The sequence below is a fragment of the Oryza brachyantha genome, chromosome 1 (assembly GCF_000231095.2).
Source record: "Oryza brachyantha chromosome 1, ObraRS2, whole genome shotgun sequence".
Taxonomy (NCBI): Eukaryota; Viridiplantae; Streptophyta; class Magnoliopsida; order Poales; family Poaceae; genus Oryza; species Oryza brachyantha.
Genome location: NC_023163.2, coordinates 6,668,382 through 6,686,202, shown reverse-complemented (window position 1 = coordinate 6,686,202; position 17,821 = coordinate 6,668,382). Strand labels below are relative to the sequence as shown.

At 34.2% G+C, this 17,821-nt stretch overlaps 1 protein-coding gene across 1 annotated transcript; it reads left to right on the top strand.

The window, feature by feature from the left end:
- The first annotated feature begins 8,488 nt into the window (after window positions 1–8,488).
- LOC121053249 (flowering-promoting factor 1-like protein 1) lies at window positions 8,489–9,220 on the top strand. The gene has a single exon (XM_040519860.1). The coding sequence runs from the start codon at window positions 8,490–8,492 to the stop codon at window positions 8,817–8,819; it is 330 nt and encodes a 109-aa protein (XP_040375794.1). The 5' UTR covers window position 8,489; the 3' UTR covers window positions 8,820–9,220.
- The last annotated feature ends 8,601 nt before the right edge of the window (window positions 9,221–17,821 follow it).

Genomic DNA, 17,821 nt, shown 5'->3' with positions numbered 1-17,821 from the left:
TACTTGTCCTGGTCTTGTGGTATGTCTTTTTCCGTCTGAGTTTGGATATTTGCTGTTCTTGACGTAGATGGCCCACCAATAGTAGACGTTTATGGGTTGTTTGGTTTGAGAAATCAAATCATATACTCCATACTAGGATGGTGTGAGGTTTATTATGATATTCTTTGTAACGTTTTTCTGAGGTAAAAGAAACCCATTCGAGATCAAGATGATCCGGATTATATTCGTGGGAAGTACCATCCAGAAGGCGCATGCATCCATGATCCATCCATGCTTTCCTGGTGCAGATGTCGTCATGCGATCACGTCGATTGACAGGAGCAGATCAGGGCAGCTGATGCTTAATTTGACTCGAAAGTTGACGCATGTATTCTTGGCGGGGAGACGTAGGATTAAGGGTGAAAACGGAAAGGGCGAGATCCGACCGAACCCAACCCGTTTTCACCCTACGTAGGATGGTCCGCGAATGCAACATGCATCTCATGGCATGGCAAAGAGTTCTATCTTGGTAAAACTGAGGTTGACGCGCACGTTTGCAAAAGTAACTCTTTCACGACCAATATATATATCATCGGCAGGTTCGATATTCTTGCCTACACTTATGTTCCCATCGCAATCGATCGATTTCCAGGAAGAGCAATCGGTTAACCATTCTGGATCGGAGCCTCGGAGGCATATTATTGGCACGTACGTTTCGCAATTATATATAGATCGATTGGAGATTAGCACGAATCCAATATATGCCTTAGGCGATAGTACGTGGTTAGTGCAGCAGTTTTGAGAGAATTATTGCCCACTCGCAACCGATGAAAAACTTTGTTTATCTGGTTGAATTAAAACGGTTAATTAGTTGTTATTCACGGGTTGATGTGTGCCAATTCCTGCTATGTGTGTGTCGTACGTGTTATCAGGTGAGTGTGGTGTGCGCAGGGGCGAAGCTAGAACGAAATAGAAGAAGATGTCATGAGTATCTAAATTTGGATCGGAGAAATGAATATATGGTAAAAATTCATAAACTTTTATTAAAATTTTTTTCGAAGGGATTCCTAGGAACCTTCTTCCTTCAAGCAGCTTCGCCACAGAACGTCCTTCCGTTCATGGTTATCCTTGGATAGATATTGTCTAATATATCTCTGCCTAGGAAGCAAATATGTTGTTGGGTAAGTTGAGTAACCGTGGATCAAACATGACATGCTAAGATCTGCTAAGATCATCCCGAACTGGCATCATGTCCTGGTTAGTATAAGTTTTATTGGTCGACACGTCTTACATCCAGGTGTATCACCCTCTATATTTTTGCTTTTGCTTATAATTATCAACTAAAATTTGAATTTTTAACATTAAATTCATAGTTAGTTTTTAGATTTTTTCGTCGATTTTTTTTTTCAAACTTGGCTTTTAGATCACTAGAAATATACATATAAAATTTTTATTCATAGACTATTTTTTATTTACAAATATGTCGTTCGGTTTTTTCTATAAAAAAACCAAACAATCACCACCTACATTTTCACCGTTTTCAATACCTGCCATTCTTCAGTAACCTTTTGATGAAAATTACAGCAGTCAAACTAAATTATTTCCCTATCTTCTCCAATAATATGAATCCAAGAAAGTGAGTGAAAACAACGGCAATATTTTTCTGCCACAGGATTGATCGTCAAAACGAAATGTGAAACGTGGAGGAGCCCAAGTTTTGAACAAAATGTCACATCAGTCTCATCATCTTGTTAACTGATTCGTTTTCAAAGGCATCGGCAGTATAGTACGTATAGTTAATTAAGCTAATCGATGTGGTAACTTGTAGCGACTCGTATCCTAGTCAGACTAGTAATGAGATCGAATATAATAGCCTATTTTGTACACTGTTAGGCAACTAAAAACGAATTAAGTAGCAAGATAGATGACTCGATCGATCGATCTCATATATTCTGAACTGAAAAGGGAGAATATCAATCACACAAAAGATATATGATTCGATCGATCGACGACTTCAACATGCCCATGCAGGAAAGTATATATCAAGAATTATACACGTAATTAAGAACGACGAGATAGCACGTGTTTAATTTGTAAAATAGTTAGGCAGTCACTAGACTGCTAACTGCAGCTAGCCGCTAGATTTTCAATTATTTACATGGCTAGTCATGCGATATATAGACAAGGACGGGGCTAGAATGTAATATTTTCTTTATGGTTATTATTTTATATTTAAAAAAGTGCAATTTTAATGGGTATTTAGAATAAGGGGTCAATCTAACGAGCGAACGCCCGTGAACCCATTAACCAACACGAACACTTTATATGCTTAATATAAACTTTTTATAGTATATAAAGTTTCATGTTTATGCATAGAAAAAATATATAATTTTGTATAGGGAAACAAATTTAACATATAAAGATTATACAAGTTGTACAAAGATTATACCCTAAACAAAGATTATACTCTAAACAAATTTAACATATAAAATATCTACTTTAAGATATCATGCTAGCAAGTTGTATGTACAAAGATTATACCCTAAACAAATCATATATATAAAATTTCTATACATAAAGTTTATATATAGAAAGCTTATACATATATGTTTGCGCAGGTTAATAGGTCCGTGGGAATTTGCCCATTAGACTCTTTTTTTTAGAATGAGAGCTTTAGCACTAGCGGTCCTAATCTTGTCTCCGCCCCAGCTTGCAATACATATATACACTACCATATCATAACAAACTTTGCTACATGTTTAAAAGATACACATCCCTATTTTTTTCACTTCTACCTATGCTTATAAGCCAAAATTTTAACTTTTAATATTTAATTTGGAGTTGATTTTAAAGTTTTTTGACTATAGCTTATTTTTCAACCTTGGCTGTTAGACTACTAAGAATAATATATAGAAGTTTTATTTATAGTTTTTTTAAATATATTGTTTAACCTTTTCCTTCGATCACCCCCTAAGAGACAAATCCACGAGCTCACTAAATCTATATTGGAAGTGCATGCACGCGCGCACACGTGTACACTGTACAATGTATTTCTGCTTAAAAGAAAACCTTTGTATATAATTGTAGACACCAAGATTTAAACCCCATGACTAGCTAGTGAAATCAGATATACAATAAAAGTGTTTCCACCATGAGCAAGGCTAATAATATAGCTAGTAAACCGGCCATAAGAATCCTTATAGTCTTTTTTAGCCCATCCATATACCAGTAGTTAGCTATTTATAATTAATACATGATCCACTGTGTCTCTCACAAGAGTTTTCTGATTCTTGCGCCAAAGCTAGCTCCCGCTTCACCTCTCATCCATAACAGCATTTAGCCGGCTTATAGGTTGCTATTATACTTGCTCTAAATGCACATAGTTGCGGTGGGTGCATATAAATATAGTGAGAATATGTGTGGACACATGCAGCTGCATGCATGCATATACGATCGATCGAATACGATTCCCCGTCTAGAATTTCTCCATCTCAATCCACAGTTCTACAAGACGACTATACTGGCGCCAGCTCACGAGCGAAAGGTGCCATTCACAAACTAGAAAGTCGGCAACCTTAACCAAAAGACATATATCCTGCAGTTGGTAATATATACCAAATTATTTTATAATTAAGTCATTTTAATTTATACCTCATGATCTTTTTTTTTGTTGATATATATAGTTTCTTCTACTACGTACCACTTAGAGATAGCCACACGTTTATCTCATTCTCTTCTCATGTCGTACCATTTCTTTTCGGATGAGTGATGACAATATTCTTGTGGATAAATATATGATGCATGTCTTTCTCATGATTTACCCCTTCATTCTCACACATATTCCTTCATATCATTCTTTTGTTCTAGAATGTGTGTGCATTTCTTTCGTGAGTAAATTGTGTGTGTGCAGTATTTGTTGGTGGCTATATCATATGTGAGAGATATATTCTTAATTGCCATTTGTTCAATCGCTTTGATGTCTAGTCGTAGCTTTGTACAAAATTGTTTTGATTTTTCATTAATGGAAAATGGAACCTGCCCCAACCCCCACCGCAAAAAAACATGAAAAATGGAATGGTTTTCTCCCGTGTTCTAAACAAAAGGAGAATGAATACTCTATCCGTCCCATAATATAAGGAATTATATAATTTTTTTCTTAAATATTTAAGTGGTCTAATAACAAATCTCTTATATTATAAGACGGATGAAGAACAATCTGACTATATGGATCTTGTTAGGGGAAAAAAGTAAGAGAGCTTCTGGATTTTAGGCGAATGGATTGTCCAAAATTTCATTTACTTTATCTCAATCCCTTAGATGATCAATAATCCAGTAGGATTACCCTGTTACTTATTTCTAGTAATTCCCTATTACTTATTAAACCAAGTCCCTTCTTTATATAAAACGTCAACTGATAAATTATTATTGGTATAATGCACAAAAAATACAAAATTGCATGAAAATAACACATAAAAATTTACAAATTACACGCAAAAAAATGAATTTAGATAAAAAGAAAGTAAAAAATATTTTACAGTAAAAATATAGTTAAAATGAACGTATAATTGCATATTTTATAGCAATGCGGTTTTAGGCTTACCAATGTACACTTTTAGGTGACCGAACTTTTAAAGTTTTTTAGACGTAAGAGATCCTGATATTGAATTATATATAAACATTGATCGTTAACAAATAAAGAAAATTAAGCATACCTGTCAAGAAAACATTTCATAACCATGCATGGTATATCTTGTACTCCCTCTGTTTCATAATATAAAATGTTTGATTTTTTTTGTTATAATGTTTGATCATTTGTCTTATTAATTCAAAAATTATGGAAATATCATTTATTTTACTTGTGACTTACTTTATTATCAAAATAACTTTAAGCACGACTTGTCATTTTTTATATTTATACTAAATTTTTAAATAAGACGAATGGTCAAACGTTGCTATCAAAAAAGTTAAACATCTTACGTTATGAATAGTTGCTAGTTATCCGACATATTATGATTATAAACATTGCAACCATATAATTAAAAAGTGAGTGATTATGTTTTTGTCAACTTAGAACGTTGTGGTATATTTATGTGTGATCCTCCACAACACGCATGTCACTGTACTAAAAATTTAAATATAGTACTATGTTCGGTACATATATACCTCTTGCACAAACAACTACTACAACCAGTCCATCATATCGGCCCAAAGGATATATAATTGATGCATGGATCTTTAGGCAAGTCATGGAACATTGCAATTGATTAATCCATAGATTAATCGGTAGATTGAGGAGCAAGATTAACACCAACTTTTAGCATATTGGCCAGACAAATTTGAAAAGCAACTTTAACGCTGAAAAAACACTTGTTTTTTTGATCAAGTGCTCATTTTTCTGCCGTACAACACAACCAAAACAGGCCTCGATTAAACAAATATTCGCCAAATTCTAGGGACAGGCGTGAACCAATATTTTCACAAAGGGAACCAAAACAATAGCCAAATTAATGTGCCATTGCGTGCGCACTATGGGAATAATTAATATTGCACGCATATAAATTAATTTATATAGGAAATTATAAGATAAGCCAAAATCTCTTTTTTGCAGAGAAGATGCTTCACCTTGTCAATCAATATAGCTAGCAGGGTTCGCGTAACAGCTGTAACCGGGCCCTCCGTGGAGGCTCGGCTTCAGTAAGCCGCGATAACCAAATTTAAATTTGAGGAGGATTTAAAAATTTTGAGAAAATTTAATGAAAAAATATATGTTGTATAGGTTGATATATAGTGTAGTTTTGTCAAAGAAATTCATGAAAAATGTCTTTTCGGCATAATTAAAAATCATAACCGAGAATTTTAGGGAAAAAATAAAAAATAGTCTATTGCAAATAATATTTCATAGGAAGATGGTTAAGAATATTTTGTTGTTGAGTCATTATTAATTTGCACTAGACACTAGGGTACATAATGTTGAAATATAAATATATAACGATGGATATATGGAAAATACGTATGGAGAAAAATTATATGTGCATATTAGTACATATATAATTGTTTTATTTGTAATAATGGGTAGTAGTTATAGTTATGACGCAACAATTAAAATGAAGTTGTTGGTACTTGTTATTGATGTGAATTATTTGATAAAGGGTGATATGACGGTGTATATTCGTATGTTGCAATATCAAGAATTTAGAAAGATCATATAAAATTTTTTTTGTTTTCCCTATAACATGTCCTATTTTCCTATTTTACATATGTCATAAATATAGTCACAAATGTTTTCCTATTTTTATGTATTTTTTCATTTTTTTTAATTTTTTTGTATTTGACATCACACCTGCGGTCTCCTCACAGTAACCCCGTTTTCGGCTGCAAAAACCGTGCGGAAAACCATGGTTTCCGCCGTTCTCATGCGTTGTTCTGGAAATAGTTACCGTGGTTACCGTGCGAAACCGCGCGGTAACCCTGCAAAAACGCGTGGTTTTGAACTCAAATTTTTTGTTTTCAAATTCGTTACGGTTTTTGCGCTTCCATCGTCGTTACCACGCGGTAACCGCACGTCCGCGGCACCGTGGTATGGGCGGCACGGACGGAAAGGTGAACCCTGATAGATAGAACGATACAATTAAATTAAAATTAAATACGAAAAGAATTAATTTCATCCTGCCGTACACAAAAATATATACTTGACAATGAGCTAGGAGCATCGGTTTTGTTCCCGATAAAAGGCGATTTCTTAGCTCTGTCGATCGGCCAGAATTCACTTTCACCCAAAAAAAAATTGTTCGAAAAGAGATGATGGGCATGCACGTACAGCTGAAATTCTCTTGTGTGATGGCTAAGTAAAGGAGTAACCTATATGTGAGGTGAATCGTATTCCCTTCTTTGATATTTTTTTTTGTTTTTCTTTCGAGAAAAGAAAGTAGGTAGGATTCCTCGCATGGCACCACAAGTTATTTTCATTTCCACAAGAAAAATTCTTATCTATCTACACATATACCAATATATACTAATCCATTAATTGTGAAATTAATTAATTAGCTCTATGGGATATATGTATATACTCTCTTCGTCCTAAATGTTTGACGTCATTTGTTTTTTATACAAGTTTGACTATTCGTTTTATTCAAAAATTTACATAATTGTTAATTATTTTTATATCATTTCATTTATTGTTAAATATAATTTTATGCAAATATATAACTTTATACATTTAAAAAATTAAATAAAATGAACAGTCAAACATGTGCCAAAAAGTCAACGGTGTTAAACATTTAGGGATGGAGATAGTATTAATTACTGGTTTATTAATTTGTTGTGGTCCATGCAAGATGCCCTGGGATATTATGGTTAACCAATTAACCATTCGTATCTTTCTTGCCCAACCGATATTATATATGGTTAAATTTTTTTTTATCCATGTTTAATTTCTACCTGTCGTGGTTACTCGATGACATGTGTTGATAACTAAGACCTTGATGTCATGAACGCATATACGACAACCAATTGGTTTCAGTTTGTCCCAAAAATCGGCGAATAATACTAGTTTCGTTTTATTCTTTTTAGGGATTATTATTATTGTAAAATCAGTGGCTAAGCTAGGTAGCTAGGTGACAGATTTTTCCAATTATTAGGTATATATCCATGCACAAACCCCGATCGATCTTTTCGCTCGTTCTTTTCTTTCTTTTCGCAGATATATTCCAGGTAGCTTATCACGCACATAATGTTGGGGGACGAAGAAATTAAAAGAAGGAATCCTTAACTAAAAAATGAAACACGGGGGATGGAGAGAGAGCTATGTAGCTACAGCATCTTCGATATCATGACCTAACCTAACTTGTTCGACCATGGCCGTGTTTTTCTTATCCCCACTTCATAATTAATCTATATTCTCTCTCATTTTTCACAAGTACGTCTACTGAACTACTTAATGATATGGGTTTATTTTTAGAAAAAAAAATCTATAGAAATATTGTTTTAAATAAAATCATATGAATCCAATTTTAAGATTGTTTAATAGTGGATAATTAAGTGATCATATTTTAATCAGTTGTTATGTTTTACGCGTTGGTTAATAAACCAATGAAAAAACACAGCCCCCTATATTATTCCTTAGATAGATCATTACGTATATATCTATGTTCGTATCTATATCTATATCCGATGATACAGTAGTATAGCTGCTAGCAGTACATGCATGCATGAACACATGTTGCGTACAATCTGCCCTGTCTCCCATTCACGTGTCACCTCTGACCCACAAGCTTTCTAACCTTAGTTTGTAGCTACTATAGCAACCAAGCTAGCTAGCTTCTTCTCCTCCTCTCCTCTATATATACACCCCTCCTCTCTCTCCCTATCTTGCACCACCATCCATAGCCAGCCATAGCAGCTTGCTCGCTTGCTAGCTTCTTCCACATCCATTCTCCACATCTTCTTCTACCTTGCAGCTGCAATCTCAAAGAGAGATCTAGAGAGAGAGTAGGGGGGCGGGAGGGGGGATCGATGTCGGGGGTGTGGGTGTTCAAGAACGGGGTGGTGCGGCTGGTGGAGAAGCAGCAGCAGCAGGGGGCGGGGGCGGCGGCGGGGGGGCGGAGGAAGGCGCTGGTGCACACGCCGAGCGGGCAGGTGGTGGCGTCGTACGCGGCGCTGGAGGCGAGGCTGGCGGCGCTGGGGTGGGAGCGCTACTACGAGGACCCGGCGCTCTTCCAGTTCCACAAGCGCGGCTCCCTCGACCTCATCTCCCTCCCCGCCGACTTCGCCGCCTTCTCCTCCGTCCACATGTACGACATCGTCGTCAAGAACCGCGACTCCTTCCGCGTCGTCGACGCCTAGCTCCACCTCCATCTCCATCATCTCTCGTCGGCCGCGTGTTCGCGTGCGGTCTCCATCGATCCTCGCGTCGTCTTTGTGTTCGTGTTCATGTCCTGCTACTCTTTCTGATCGATTTGCTTCATCTTCTTGTGGTGTTAACTAGAGAGAGAGAGTGTGTGTGTGTGTGTGTTTGTGTTAATGTTTGTCACTTTGATCGATGTGTGCATTTGTGTTCATATACATATGTACTAGCTTGCGTTTGCTGATGCATATGTCTTTAATTATGTGTCAGTCTTGTCTAGCTAGGTAGTATAATATACTATATGTTTATACCTGATCGATGTGTGTAATGTACGTATTTTGTTTGCTTAATTAATCCCTGTTTCACCCTGGTATGCAAGCTTCTTGAATCGAGTAATGTGAATGTGCCACTGTCTGTGTGCATTTGTGCGAGCTTCCATTAACTTGAATATATGCTTGTTAAGTTGCCTGAGCGGAAATTACCCTGTGAATTAGCGCCTTAATTTGTTAAATTGAACTCGGGAGTAATTCAAATTTCTTGTCATATATCGAGCTCAAGTGAAAAGGCCAGGCCGCCAAACAAAAGGGCAGCATAACCACTTCACTTGCGGATTACAAGTTGGCCGGAGGGCCCTGTGTGTTTTGGGTAGGCCCATGATGATTTAGCTTAACGGAGAAACATTATGTACTCTCTTCATGGGCCTAGGGCCCACAATGATGTAAGCCAGACTGCAGGGTCTTTTGTCAGTACTAATCTGTCTTGAGATTGTAAGCACTATGGACCTCATTTGAAACGCACAATTGAAAGAAAAAATAGAAATAGAAAAATATTGATTTTTTTCAGAAATATAAGTGTCAAACAGACAATTGAAGCACACATTAAAATAGGAGTCAGAGGAGGGAGCTATACTTAAAAGCAAGTTTTCATGAGATTGGACCTCATGCTAACTTTCATCCAAAATTGCTTGTCTTAAACTATTCCATATGAATTTCTTAGGATCGTTAATTCTTTGTTTCGAAAAACAAAATAGAAAATTTTCCTATAGGATTCAAATCTTACAAAATTCGTATATTTTCCCTTCAAATCAAGGAGGCCCTACAAGTGTTGCGAGAATACATGTGAGAAAAGTGTGAAGGACTTCAGGCTTGGCCTTTTATACTTATGACTTACTTTTCTTCTACTTCTTTTTTTATTTAAAAAATATAATCCTTTATATTTTGGGACGTGTATTCAGGACAGTAAGCGTGAAATGCCAACGCACAAGGGGTGATAGTTTGGTTGATTCAGGAAATAAAGGCAAATGTATATTTGCAAATAAAAAATCATTTCTAAGTTTTATTTATATATGTGCTTTTAGCGAATTAAAAGTCAAAATCAATGAAAAGATGAGACTCTAAACTTAAGATTAAAGATTTAAATTTTAGTTTATAAATATAGGCAAAAACGAAAAGATGAGACTGGGCTCGCTACACAATAATTAACTTGGTCACGTGGGACTTACTCATCGCAACATGCGTCAACGATCTATATAAATGAATCAAACATGCATAAATAACATACTTCTGTCACAAAATTGTGTCTGTGTAGTCATCAATAGTAACACAATAACATATGATATATATTTGCAAACCTATATATTAATATATACCTCATCACAGGTGACCTCTCGTTTTCATAATTCCAATTTTGTAAAAGACGAATTGACCTGACACGAAACTAATCGTCGACGACCGGTGATCATCAAGCAGATGCCATGACGATCGATCCGTCGATATGATGCCGATAAGGTCAGAGGAGTTCGATCGATCGATGGCGACGTATAATCCAATACAAAGTAGCTGCAGGTAGGAGCCATGAACTACCCTAGATCACTCTAATTTTGGTCCTAAAAAAGATATCAATAATGTGATCTGCGACACAATTAATAAATTAACGATCTCTTTTGTACAGTGACACTGCAACAGAAGATCACCGGATACAGAATTGGTCAACCATATATACACGTATATTTATTATTGGTCGTCCAATGCATGCTAGTATGCAAACGGTCAGATATATATACTGCCAGATGCGTGTTCTGGTTGTAGATTAAACACGGTTTTTTTTTTTCCGAAGATGCAATCCAACAGCTAGAATTTGTTTAATTAAACGACAAAAAGACGATATTAATTAGAATTGGTCAGCTAGAATTTGTTTAGACGACGAAAAGGCAATAGGGAGTTGATGTTTGGTTTTTTCAAGAAATTAACAAAACATCATATTTGCAAGTGAAAAATAATTTGTAAATAAAACTTTTATACACATGTTTTTAACGCTCTAAAAATAAAATATGAAAAATAAATTACAATGAAAAAACTCCAAAATCAACTCTAAATTTGAGGTTAAAATTAAAATTTTGAGGGTGTAGATTTAATAGAATCAATTTGACGCTATAGATATTATAAAATTTAACTTGAAACAGTTTAACCTATAACAAATCAAAATGACTTGTATTTTAAAACGGAGGAAATATATAATACTAACTACTACATTTACCATTAACAAATCTAGACATATTTTTTTTGAATAGGTATTAAATTCTCCATGTATAATGTTTCCTTACAGAGTTATAAAATTATCAACATAACAAATTCCAACAGTAGATATAATATAATGAATTTCTATACTCCTTCCATGCCAAGAACAAAACACTCTTAAATTAAACGGTCAATTAACGGACACGGAGGCGATCAAAACCAAAAATCGGGGCATACAACGAATGGAGCAAAATGTACTTACGGGCATAGATATGATCAACTATTTCAAAGATATGCAAAAAAATTCTCTCCGGATGAATTAACAGTTAGGAGTGAGAGCGTACTATGGTTTGGGGAGCTTCTCTTAGCTATAGATTTTCGCAAAAGCTGTTTCTATCAGAAACTCTCCAAACAGTTCATAGCTTCTGAGAATATGTTGTTACGGATTCTGAAAAATGAACTAAAAATCTAGAAGCTGAAGAAGTTGTGTTTAGGAGATTTTCCAGATTCAAATATTGGTATTGACATGTGCATCTCTCTAAGCAAATCAAAGTGATATCAGACGCCAACCAATTAAATTATATATATTGTGAAACTAAATGCCGTTAGATGTAGTCGTTTTTCTTGCAATGGGCTGAAAATTCAAACCATCCAAAATCAACAACAATATATCAAGCATTTCATTTGGCAGGTAAAAAGAACATGTTTCCTCTGTTTGGGCAAATTTCATGCCTACACACCCATATAATGCATCATAACACTTGTCTAGTTAAGATTAAAGACAGCGTCGATCACGTAGCGTGCAGACATGCTTTATTACCGTGCACGATTTAACTATTGGAAAAAGAACTCAGTGGCCAAAGTTCACCCATCTTTTCGCCTGCATATAAGCCAAAATTTAAATATTCTATATTAAGTTTAAAATTGATTTTAGGTTTTTCAACGAAGATTATTTTCCAGACTTAACTTTTAGATCGCTAAGAATATTTTATAAATTTTTTGTTGATAAATTATTTTTCGTTTGTAAATATGTCATTTAGCTTTTTCAATAAACCACCTAAACAATCACCCTTCTCCACAAGGACATCTTGGCGATTTCTTTTAACTTGCTATTGTTTTAGTTTAACCGCTTCTACTTTATAAATTAAAATTATACAATATTATGCAATATTACTAAAGTATGTTACACGGTAAATATAAACACATAAATCATGTTCACCATAACTAACGGTGCTGAAGATATCAGTGGTCAAAGTAAAGCAAATATTGTCACTTAAATTTAAATTTCAAATATAGGATAGAGACAGTAGTGTTAAGCAAGGTTAATGGAAGAGCTAGGGATGATCGATTGACTTTTTAGGAAAATAGTCAAATGACATATTTGCTAATAAAAAATAATTTATGAATAAATTTTTATATACATGTTCTTAGCAATTTTAAAGCTAAGGCTAAAAAATAAACTATGATCAAAAGCCACAAAATCTACTTTGAATTTAAGGTTCAAAACTAAATTTTGACTTATAATCATAAGTCTAATTAAAAAATGGGTGCGGTAGTTGATAGCTCTGAATTTTTTTTCCAAAAATTAACATAGATATATCAATGATATGTGGGGCTCCTCCCATACACAATATCTTAAATAGGTACCTCCATGATGTATCTACAAATATGTACTCTATTCTTTCTTTTCTATCATCTCTACTACCTCCGTCTCACAATTACTTTATCTTTTGTTTTTCCGTGTCCAACGTTTGATCATTCGTCTTATCTAAAAAAATTTGAATAAAAATTTAAAAAAATTAGTCACGCATAAGGTACTATTTATGTTTTATCATCTAGTAAGAATAAAAATATTAATCGCAAAAAAATTTCAAATAAGACGAGGAGTCAAAGTATTTATATAAAAAATTAAAAAATAATTTTATTCCGAAACGGAGACGGTATATTTTTAAATTTTTAAAAGTCCGGTTATTACGTTGCTCCTACGCCCACCTCGCTATAGCCTATAGGACAATAATATTAAGTTTGTACGGTGGGGTCGGCTGGTCGGCCGAACTGAAGACATGTACGTGTTCTTCTCTCTTTCTGATGACGAGTGGAGTGGGGTAGTAGTACAGTACCCCTACCTGCACCCTCCATCGATCCATACCGATGGGCCGGCCTGGTCGCGGATCACCAAACAGAAACGAATTGAATAAATCTGACACACCCTCCGTTTCAAATCCGAGTAAACTAATAAGGGAGGTAACATATCATATTATTACAAATTTTAACGTGATTATAAGAAAAAAAACCAAACAATATATTTAAAAATAAAAAATAATTTTGAATAGAACATTTATATACGTGTTATATCGATCTAAACAACGAAGGGTGGAAAATAACGATGAAAGAAAAAACATAAATCAACTACAAATTTAAGGTTTAAAATTTAAAATTTGGTTTATAAGCATAAAAAGAAGCAAAAGGATGTGAGCGTAAATCTAAACGGGAGGCATGATCAAATTCATGTTACTAGAATGTGTCCTGTTCAGTTAGGCATGAAATCGGTTCGAACAGAACGTGGGACCCATACATTTTTTTAGAAATGGATATTGTCTAATAGATATTTTTGGGAAAGTCCCGAAAATGATAATAGAAACGAATTTAAATATTTCTTTTATTGGAAACAGAAATAAATATAATCGAAAAAGAATAAATATAACAAGGCTAGTATCCAGCGGAATTCGGATTCATCCAGAAACTACCGGAATAGATGTCCATGCATAATTACCTATTCCATACAACTCTCTTGTTTCACGATGTAAGGCAGCGGTCTAATCTCGTCTAGATCCATATATATTATAACCAACTACTAACTTTAATTTATCTATAGTCAATCTAATAGCTAATTTATATAATAGTTACCTACAAACCATTAATACATGGTCTCATATGTCATACACACATTTTGTCTTGGAGACCGTGTACAGCTGGCTCCAAATTAGTAGTCCACCTCTCTTTTCTCTTCCCGCTTATCTCTTTAAAATATGCTTATAGCCTGCTATTGCACAATGTATAGCGCACACACATATATATACATTAATTAATTAATAAATCTAGAAAAGACTAAAAAGTCTTACAATATGAAACCAAGAGATTAACTTATATCTTAGGCTCATAGATCTAGCCTAATTCATTTTTCAATTTTCTATTTTAAAATATGGTACTCCCTACAGTTTGCTAGTTCTTGTTGTTTTGGACGACAACACGTTACTCTAAATCTATCTTTTAACTATGATTTTCTATTAGATATATAAAAAAAGTTATACAATAGGATCATAACTCCTGCTGATTTGAGGTGTCTGTTATAAGTGGTTTTTATATTTTGATAAATATTTGTTACCATTTTACAAATTCAGTAAGTGTTTACATTCGATAATATTTAATTTTATTTTTGTATCCGAGTTTTCGGTTCCAGTTTCAAAAAAAATGAATAGGGTAGTGCTAGTTTCGGATGTGTTTCCGTATCCCGTCTCGCAGTTGCAACTGCTTATAAGCCAAAATTTAAATTTTAGAACTTAATTTTGAACTTGATTTTGTGCTTTTTTTTTCATTATGTGTTACACATTTTGTTTTTGAGTCGCTATGGATACATATATAAAAGTTTTACCTAAAAATTATTTTTTATTTGCAAAAACATATTTTTGCTTTTTACTCAAAAAGCGTAAGATGAGAGCCTCAGTTTCTACATCTAGCACACGTTCTAATACTAAATAGAGTAATAACATCTTGCGGCATGCACGTACGTCACCTCGGTCGGTCGGCACTTACCAACTATTAATTTCGTATATACATATTAAGTGCTCCTTCCATTTCCTAAATGTTTAACTCCGATGACTCTTATATAAACATTTGACTATTCATCTTATTCAAAATTTTTTATCAAATATATAAAGTTATATACATGCATAAAAGTATATGAAACGATATAAAAATAATTAATAATTATGTAATTTTTTTAAATAAAACGAATATTCAAACGTGTATAAAAAAGTCAATGGCGTCAAACATTTATACAGGGAGGGAGTATTAATTTTGGCCTAAACTTCTTTTTTTTAAAATTCTGCCGGTGTACCACCAATTTTGTGTTTTTCAATTCATCACCTCCAGACCATAGTACGTCCATACGCAGTTATATCATATCGTGCACGTATCCTTAGCGAACTACTCCGCCGAGGAAATATGTAGTTAGCGTGTAGTATAAATTTTCAAACTTTTAAAACTTCAATCATCTATACCTTCTCAAATGTTTAGCCTAAACACACAAACTACGGTATAGATAGATTTGTCTTGAAAAATGCTATTATAATATTACATGTTTATTGGATTTTACATACTAGTTAGCATAGTACTAATTTTGTTCTAAAAATATTAAGGTTAAATCAAAAGATTCTCTTTTAATTACTTTAACGGTTAATTTTTGAATTTGGAGACGAAGGACTTCATACCGTCGGGGGTGGCGCCAAGTAAAAGGTCCATTTTTAAAACATAGTTTTTAAACCAGTCTATTTTCATAATTTGTTTATAAAAAAGATCAAATAGTGAAAAAACGACGACAACCCCTAGCTGCAATTTCTTTTCTATGCAGACTGCTAACATGCAATGTACCATGGTTTTGATCCGTGCTATATACCACATTTGTTTCATATGTAACACTTTAGATTCATATGAATATTAATAAATCTAAATATTTACATAAGTAATATACGTGAATTGATAGATAAATCTAGATATAAGTAATATACGTGAATTGATAGATAAATCTAGATATAAAAAAAAATTACTATGTGAAAGAGAGCAATACTATAGCTAGCTATTAGTGTCAAATAATTGACCCGTCGACCCGTAGCTGACGCTGTGCGTGCGTGACAGATTACTACGCACAAAATCGAATGATCGATGAATGAGGTTGTGGCTACACTGGCGAGCAATGCTGATGTTGTGCCGATAACTGCGTGCCATTATAAGTTGTTTGAGCAAGTTGAATAATAGTTATTACAAAACATCAATACATGGTCCCACATATCATAAACATATTGTCTTAAAGTCCTATGCAGCTGGCTACAAATTAATAGCCTAATTCTCTTCGTTCTCCCCACCTGCTCTGAACGAGGGTAAAGTACGTACCTCTGCCAGCAGCCTGCACGACGCCCCTACGTAACCTAAGGCTAGGATAGGATGATTTATTGCAAGATATATTAATGTCACGGCAATAAACATGCAAAAATGTTCACCCGGATCGATCAAAACAAGAGCAAAATAAACCAACGTTTAGTTATCAAAACTTTTTTAAAAACATCACATCGAATCTTTTTTCAAAAACATCACATTGAATCTTTGTACATCTAAATAAAACATTAAAACCTGAACATTAAAACTAATTACATAGTTATGAGAAAAATCGTGAGACGAATCTTTTGAGCCTAATTAGAACATGATTAACCATAAGTGCTACAGTAACCAACAAATGCTAATGACGGATTAATTAAACTCAAAAAATTCGTCTCCCGGTTTCCAGGCGGAATCTAAAATTTGTTTTTTCATTCGTGTCCGAAAACCTCTTCCAACATTCGGTCCAACTTTCGACATGATCTTTTTGCCATAAATTTTTGGCAACTAAACAAGGCCTAACTTCCACGGTCTAATTACATTCTGTTCTAAAATACTCCATTATACCAACGGTTTGTAAATCAAGGCCCTGTTTAGAGGCATTTGAAATAGCAAATGGCAAAAGTTTTGGCATTGTATATTTACAAGTTGGTGTTTAGATGTATACAAAAGTTATCCTTTTTTTGCAAAAGTGAGGGGTGATGTACTTTTGGACGAAATTTGCTAGTTCAGACTGCCAAATGCTAAATATAAAATTGCTATTTTCTTAACATAGTGTTTATATCTATTTTGTTAAAAAGTACTTCAAAATGACAAAACTCTTGAAAAAACCTTTAACACTACCGATAAATTAATTTAAGTCTCTGGGGACGGGCGGAGTAGAAAGCAAGAGACGACGCAAAGCCCATGACACATGCGTGAGCACCACGATGGATCAATATTTAGTACGAGTAAATTATACTTTTGGACCATATTTCATCATCTTTGTTTTATTTTAGCCCATTCTTACTTTGGATCAACTAAATTTATTATTACTTCCGTTTGAACCATCCTGAGTTCCCGACTAGTTTTTTCAGTTGCATGTCAACGGCCTAAAATACATCGCTCTGCTACGCTGATGAACTCCGATATACGTGCGGTCTATAAATTTGCCAAAAGGAAAGTTAGACATGGCTAGAAAAGTTATCTAGAGTTATCCAAATAGAAATAATAGAAAATTTACTTGGCTCAAAGTGAAATGTTATGTTGAAGGTAATCCAGTATATATAAAACTTAGGTAATACAAAATAGTTCAAAGTGTAATTTAGTTTTTAGTAATTAATTAAACGCGTGGG